At 36.0% G+C, this 7,922-nt stretch overlaps 1 protein-coding gene across 3 annotated transcripts in view; it reads right to left on the bottom strand.

Moving 5' to 3' along the window:
* The window catches only part of SENP1 (SUMO1/sentrin specific peptidase 1), a 51,353-nt gene that overhangs the window by 26,082 nt on the left and 17,349 nt on the right, over positions 1 to 7,922 (bottom strand). For all 3 annotated transcript variants that reach the window (XM_014548612.1, XM_005877374.2, XM_005877373.2), the window contains 3 exons: positions 6,212 to 6,383; positions 2,462 to 2,565; positions 2,099 to 2,382 (listed from right to left, as the gene is read on the bottom strand). In XM_014548612.1, the coding sequence (XP_014404098.1) occupies positions 2,099 to 2,382; positions 2,462 to 2,565; positions 6,212 to 6,383 (560 nt within the window). The remainder of the gene's footprint in view (positions 1 to 2,098; positions 2,383 to 2,461; positions 2,566 to 6,211; positions 6,384 to 7,922) is intronic.

Here is a 7,922-nt window from a genome sequence, read left to right as displayed (position 1 = left end):
TACTCATGCATGTGGGGTGCATGCTTTCATGCTGTTTCCACCAAATTCTCACTCTGCCATCTGCATGATGCAACTGGAAACGTGATTCATCGGACCACATGACTTTTTTCCAATGCTTGACTGTCCAATCCTTGTGTTCCTGTGTGAATTGGCGATGTTTTATCTTGGTAACTGCAGACAGCAAAGGTGTTCTAACAGGCCTTCGGCTTCTATATCCCATACGATGCAGTGTTCGGCTAATTTGCTTACAAACGTCAGGTGGTCATAATAATCTGGCCACTCAGTGTATATGGCTTCAGCCTCTACTCCTGGGCTATGCCTGTTTCCTGAGATTCCTCTTTCTATTCCTGGGAAACAAGAACATGCCAAGATATCTCAAAAGTCTTTAGCTCATGAACTACCATGAGACTGAACAAAGTGAAAGAGCAAAGGGGAGGGAAAGGTAAAAGGGATGGAAACGCAAAAAGGAACAGCTATAGGAGAAGCAGTTGAGTCAAAAAGTACAAACTCTATCATTCTATCACTTAGTTTCTGTGTTGATAAAAGCAAGAATCATGTCCTTCTAAAGCACTATGATTAAAACCTTATTTATAATATTTATTAAATAGTACAAGTAATTGAACAGTTCGATATAATACATCTGTCCCAGTTTAGTTTTACCTAAGCATCTGCCTTACAATGTATGCTTCTGAGGTTAAAGGCCTTTTAAAAGAGTGATAGTTCTTGGTAAATCACCTCAAAAAATTTAATGTAAGTTTTCATGAATATGTATAGCTATATAATGATGCAACAATTTTAAACCCCCAGTGAGAATTTTAAGAAAGTGAGGAATAGATTAAAAAGAAAAAGATAATCAAATGACCTGAGGAAGGATAGTCTTCGAGATGGATCTATCAAAAGGTCCCTAATGTTTAACCATTTAACCTAAAATTTATTTTATAAGTAACATACCTAAATACATACCTTAAATAACTACTAGTATATAACATACCTAAAGAAGGGCAAACTAAGCAAAGAAAAAAATTATCATAGCAAAACCTTACTTAACTAGAATGCTAAGGGACAGAATATTTTTAATAGCTGAAAGTTAAGCAGAAAACTCTTTGTTTCCAAAACTTGCTGACAACCATTCTAAAACGTATAAACCTATTATCCAGGTTGTATATTAGCTTATTAAGAACTTTTACTTCAATACTTAATTGATTTACTAAAACAACTAGAACATCAGAGTACAGATGACACTTCAGATGGGTTTGTACAGATGGGTTTGAACCGTGCAGGTCCACTTATATGTGGATTTTTTTTTTCAATAAATACTGTAAATGTATTTTCTTTTCCTTATGGTTTTCTTAACATTTTTTCTCTAGCTTACTTTATTGTAAGAATACAGTATATAATACATATAACATGCAAAGTATGTGTTAATAAACTCTTCATATTATCTGTAAAGCTTCTGGTCAACAATAGGCTATTAGCAATTAAGTTTGGGGGGAGTTAAAAGTCATATACATGGGCCCTAACTGGTTTGGCTCAGTGGATAGAGCGTCGGCCTGCGGACTCAAGGGTGCCAGGTTTGATTCCGGTCAAGGGCATGTACCTTGGCTGCGGGCACATCCCCAGTAGGGGGAGTGCAGGAGGCAGCTGATCAATGTTTCTAACTCTCTATCCCTCTCCCTTCCTCTCTGTAAAAAATCAATAAAATATTTTTTTTAAAAAGTCATATACATGGATTTTCGAGTGCATGGAGTGGGGGTGGTCAGCACCCTCTATCCCCCATGTTGTTCAAATCATTATAAAATACGAGAAACAGAAAGTACTGAAGTCTTTGGGCTTAATGAACTTTGACTCCAGACGCTGCTTCGGAAGTTAATCTTTTACATACTATATAAAATCATTTGCATTTCCATATAAGAAAAAAGTTACTTATAGGTTTACCTGTAGCATGGCTAAGTGAATTATACGTACTTAAGGTATTTCTATGTTAACTAAGTTACATGTGCATTACAACCTTGCATTATAATTCACAGAGCCAATAAATTGGCTATTAGGAAGTATAATTAAATTATATTGAAAATATGGCATACAATACCATTTTTACCTTTGGATTGTGTATTTGAAGCTGATGAGTTATCTGGCTGATGTGGAAGAGAGTGGTGATGTTGGAGTTGATGGAGTAGATCAGAATCTTTGGATCCGAATGAAATATCTGGCGTATAAGACGATAAGGGAAACCCACTGTGAGACAGTTGTTCCTGGGTAGTTACAATGCTGGCAGATCCAGAGGATGAAGTATCAGAGCCAATAATCTGAGCTGCACCAGAGTTTCCATTTTGAAACAGTGTGTCTTGTAAAGTATTCCTACTGGAATTAAGACATCGAGATCTAGCAAGAGAAGAATATATTTCAATATCATATAATGCATGCAGAATTAAATTCATTTGAAATATGTTTTGTGACTCACAGGTGTAAAGGAAAATGTGTGGTAGGTTTGGCTACAGAAAACTGTTTCCCTGTGACCATCTGTAGCAGCTGTCTGTAAATCTCTCTTTCTTCTTCTTGAACTGTCTGTAAAAGGAAAAAAAAAACTTAAACACATTCAATGAGGCCAGTGTTTCTCAAAGTAGCATTTAGATTCCCAGAAGCCTTGCCAAAGCTCAGGCAGAGTCCTCAAGGTAATTAAGAATTATGGTTGACTAAGGATATTCTAGAAAATGATATAATACATATAAGAGGAGTTTAGTGAAATAAATTCCAGATAGTATAGCTCAGAGAATTGTGGGGCATATATGTAAATAATAGTGCAAAGAAGCTATAGAATATGAAACCAGAAGGCCAACAGACAACTATTTCTGAGTCAACTGATAGAGTCCCAGAAATAAAACATTTGAGGACCTCTAAATTAAGATTCTAACAAAACCCTTGGTTCTTGATACCTGCTAAGAAAATCACAAGGAAGTAATCAGAACAGTCAAGATCTGAGTGCAATAACTTTCTAACAATTTTCTACTCCGTTAAATTTTTAAGAATGCTTTTTCCAGAGATGGTTTTCATCTCCAACACATATTTATTTATTTTTCTTAACTCCAAAAACTTAGGGAAAGCACATGCTCCATAAGATTCATTCATTTATTTATTGACTTAAATACCAACTATGCTCCAGTCAGTAGAGTTATTGCACTGAAAAAGATAAAGTTCCTGCTCTTATGGAGTTTACCTTACAGTTAAAGGATTGAGAAACAAAACATTAGTCAGATAGTATGAACAAAATTAAAGATAAGAAAATAATAGAAAGTGATGGAGGGGCAACACGGAGAACAGGTAAGACTGCTCTTAAACTGTGATATTTCAACAAAAACCTAAATCAAGGGAGGAGGTCAAAGAAATTTATAAGAGTATTTCATACAAAGGAATAGCAAATTCAAAAGCCCTGAGACAGGAATGTGCTTTGATGTGTTCAAGGAAGAGCAACGTCAGTGTGAATCAAAATAGTAGTAAGAAATGAGCCTGGCCGATTTGGCTTAGTGGATAGAGCGCCAGCCCATGGACCGAAGGGTTGTGGGTTTGATTCTGGTCAAGAGCAGGTACCTTGCTTGCAGGCTTGGTCCCCAGCTCCAGTGGGGGTGTGTACAGGAAGCAACCAAAAGATGTGTCTCTATCTCACATCGATGTTTCTCTCTCTCTGTCTCTCCCCTTCCCTTACACTCTCTCTAAATATCAAAGGAAAAATATCCTTGGGTGAGGATTAACAACAAAAAAATACATAATAATTTTTTTTAAAAGAAAAAGAAATGAGGTTACTTAGAGAAAAACAGATTACATAAGGACTTGTAACCATGGTAAAGCACTATTCTATATAGATCCCCTAGCAATAAGCTGCATTCACTAAATAATATATATACCCAGTGTTTTTCTTCCTTGAAATCTTATATACAATTTAATACACACACCAATCTTCACAAAACAATTACAATACTTTGTGCCAGGGCTAGCAGCATCTTGCATTGTGCCATTTCGATATTCACATAAGCATTTCATTTAGCTACAAGTGTTTGTTAAAGGCAGAACGAACTAAGCAATAATCTATACAAAGGTAAAGAGACTAAATTTTTTCTTCTTGATTTTTTTTTGCTACAAATTTGTAATTTGTCACTCCTTCTACTACCACTCTGAACATCTCTCACTCTGGAATGATTTAAGAACCTCCTGTTTTTCCTGTTTCTACTCTTACCCTCTATGGTAGAATAGCTAGTGGTTCTTTTACAGTATTTATTTTATCTTTTTTAAAATATATTTTTATTGATTTCAAAGAGAAAGGGAGAGAGAGATAGAAACATCAATGATGAGAATCATTGGGCTGCCTCCTGCATGCCCTCTACTGGGGATCGAGCCTGCAACCCAGGCATGTGCTCTTGACTGGAATTGAACCCAGGACCCTTCAGTCCGCAGACTGATGCTCTATCCACTGAGCAAACTGGCTAGAGCAGGGGTGGGCAAACTTTTTGACTCGAGGGCCACAATGGGTTCTTAAACTGGACTGGAGGGCCGGAACAAAAGCATGGATGGAGTGTTTGTGTGAACTAATATAAATTCAAAGTAAACATCATTACATAAAAGGGTACGGTCTTTTTTTTTTTTAGTTTTATTCATTTCAAACGGGCCGGATCCGGCCCGCGGGCCGTAGTTTGCCCACGGCTGGGCTAGAGCAATGAGTCCTTTTTGTAACTGTTGCTCAGCTCTTATCACATACTCTTGACAGTTTGTCTATCCTTTTCCTACTATGATTTACTAGTCCTGCCACCCTCTGCTTGAGTATTTTAGAATCCAAACTTCAAACCAAAAAAATTTATAGCATTTTTACTAAGTCACAAATAATCAAGTCTTGCCACCTAAGATATCTTCATTACCAAATTATATAATTATTCTTGACTCCACAATATGTAAGCTACAATGGGCAGGAACCACATCACCAGGTTGTATAACAAAAAAGCACACTGACTAGACTCCTTCAGAAGACTGAGGTTGCAGGCTGGCCAATTACTAGTTGTATGACCTCTGATTTTTACTTTTCAAATCTGTAAAATATAAATATTACCTCATTTCTACCTGTATCACAGGGTTAAACAGATTCAAAACAATAATACATGTGGAAAGCACACTGGAAACTCTAATGCTATATAAATGTAAGGTCATTATTACTCATTTGTATCTCCACAGCAATCAGTACAAAGCTGAGATGCATAAAAAATATTTAACTGAACAGGTATAAGCACATTTCCTATAGTATAAATTATCTGCTATTATGGCGTTTATCTTACAGTTAAAGGATTGAAAAACAAAACAGTCGATAGTATGAACAAAATTAAAGATGAAAATAATAGAAAGTGATGGAGGGGCAACACTGGGAACAGGTAAGACTGCTCTTAAACTGTGATATTTTCAGAATTTTTTTTCCTTTAGGTTTATTGAATAAATATAACAATCCAACTATCAAGAGAACATCTTTCTTTTGGGGAAAATCTATGATCTCAAAGATCTTACTCATAATGAAAGGATAGAAATTACTTAGCTGGCTTCTTGATTTTTCTTTTATATTAAGAAAAAATTGTCCTAGTAAGAAGTAAGGGTGGCCTAGCCGGTTTGGCTCAGTGGGTAGAGCACTGACCTGCGGACTAAAGGGTCCCAGGTTCTGGTCAAGGGCACATGCCCAGGTTGCAGGTTCGATCCCCAGTGGGGAGCGTGCAGGGGGGGCAGCCAATCAATGAGTCTCTCCCATCATTGATGTTTCTATCTCTCTCTCTCTCCCTCTTCCTTCCTCTCTGAAATTAATAAAAATATATATTTTTTAAAAAGGGTGGGTATTTAATCAAATCCAGCAAGGTTAACAGTTTTGCCACATGAAACAAGTTTCCAAAGGGTCCAAAAAAGAAAGAAGAGAGATAGTTTGATGTATGAGAAGTATTCAGACAATAATGAAGATTAAGTCTACTATCCAACAGGAATAGAAGACAGTAAGAAAAATAATGAAGTCCTACACTAAAATATCTCTTCAATTTCTTTAGAACAGATACCAGCATTCAAAAAGAGTAAGAAAGAAAAACCATAGAAAAGATTAAGTAAATGGAATGGTTAATAAACATCTAAATTGGAGGGGAGAAATGGCTGAATGTAGGCAAAGATTCTAACCGTAGCTCTTGTTGCAGGTTTTCCTTACCTCTTCTGCTGTACTAACATGTCGCCTCTGAGTTTTCTTGGGGCTCAAAAGGTTTCGACGACATGAACCACTCCAAGATGGACTTGGAACAGATTTAATAGGAAAAGATTTTTCATATGCAGACACGTGGCAGTGATGGTTTGACTTTCCCGTAAAACTGTTTGATAATCCACTAAAACAAAACAAAACAAAACGTTTGTAAGAAAATCTAACCCAGGTATTATTCCACTTTCATAAAATAACAACAACACAACAAAAATTAGCAGGTAGAATGACAGATATACCACTTAAGGGAAATATACAAAAAATGATATATGGGTTGCTGCATCAGGTTCTGCCACTTAAGAGGTCTTAGATTGCCAAACTATATAATTCTCAAACACCTAAAATTGTATGTCTCAGCTTCAGGATCTATAAGTTCCTTTAGTCAGGAACTACATACTTGTGTGGTACGACAGAAAGCATATCATATTAGACCCCTTCAGAAAATCTGAGTTCTAGGTATACTAACATACACAATACACTTCCTTTTTACTCCTCACATCCCCCTGCCCCAAGACCTTTGGAGGGAATTATTTTAAGCTTAAATTTGCAGAGATGGATAAAACCAAAGCCTCTCAACAAAGCTTTTAAACTGAATTTTAACATTTCCTAAAACACCAACAGAGGGCTCCCATCCTTCATTAAAAACAACCAGATACTTTTATTAGACTGTAACACTCTCTGTGAACTCTCCTCTGGCCTCACTGTGTACCTCCTCTGAAGGAAATTTTGTTTTTGCTTCTTTATATTATTTGCACCCCAAATAATGTGAAAAGTTGGCAGGAAAAATAGTTTTGTAAACTCAAACCCAGTCTTATCCCTAAGGACAGGTAAATAATTTAAAATTTTTAAAAATTTGCTCTTTCTCATTTATTGTTACCAAACAAGTCTTAAGTATTTGCTATCAATATAATGAATTTTCTTTCCTTTTCTTTTCTTTTTTTTTTTTTGCTGAGAATGCAAAATAGAGTTACAGAGCTGACTAAACTGAATTCAATAAAATCAACTCTTTAAATCAGTATATGTGGTTTGGGCACAAATGAATCAGACTAGGTCTAAAGAAAATAAAAACACACATATACTCTAACTTTTCAAATTCTAATGATTTCTATGTGTGTTAGAGTGGAGAAAGGAGCAAGGATTCAGAATTTCAGGAACTGGCTTATTTTCTTAGGACAGGTGGACGAAGCTAGGAAAAGATGGCAAGGATGATATAATTTGTTTGGTGAAGATATAATGAATTCCCCTCAATGTCTTTTGTATTTATGCTTCCTAGAGAGTGTATTGTATCTGTGCTTTTAATAAAAGATTCTTTTTTCTAAAGAAACAGTAGAAGGGCATCTTGAAATGCCACACAGCAAGTGTACTACCAACAATTAACAATGTTGGGTCAGACACAGAAGTAAGCTTGGACTCCCACTGGCTAAAGTTGCAAGAATGTAAGCATCAAAAAATGACTGTAGTTCATTAAAACACACTAAAGCCATAGTGACACTAAAAAAAATAAAAGAACAAAAAATATATATATTTGAACCACTTGAAGTGGCTATTAAAATAAACTTTCTTGGGAGAAACCAAGATGGCGGCATAGGTAAACACCGGAAATTGCTGCCTCCCACAACAAATTCAAAAATACAACTAAAAGACAAAAAGGACATCATCCAGAACC

Source organism: Myotis brandtii, unplaced genomic scaffold, assembly GCF_000412655.1.
Source record: "Myotis brandtii unplaced genomic scaffold, ASM41265v1 scaffold517, whole genome shotgun sequence".
Lineage (NCBI taxonomy): Eukaryota > Metazoa > Chordata > Mammalia > Chiroptera > Vespertilionidae > Myotis > Myotis brandtii.
The sequence above is the reverse complement of the archived record's forward strand: the minus strand, read 5'-3'. Positions and strand labels throughout refer to the sequence as shown.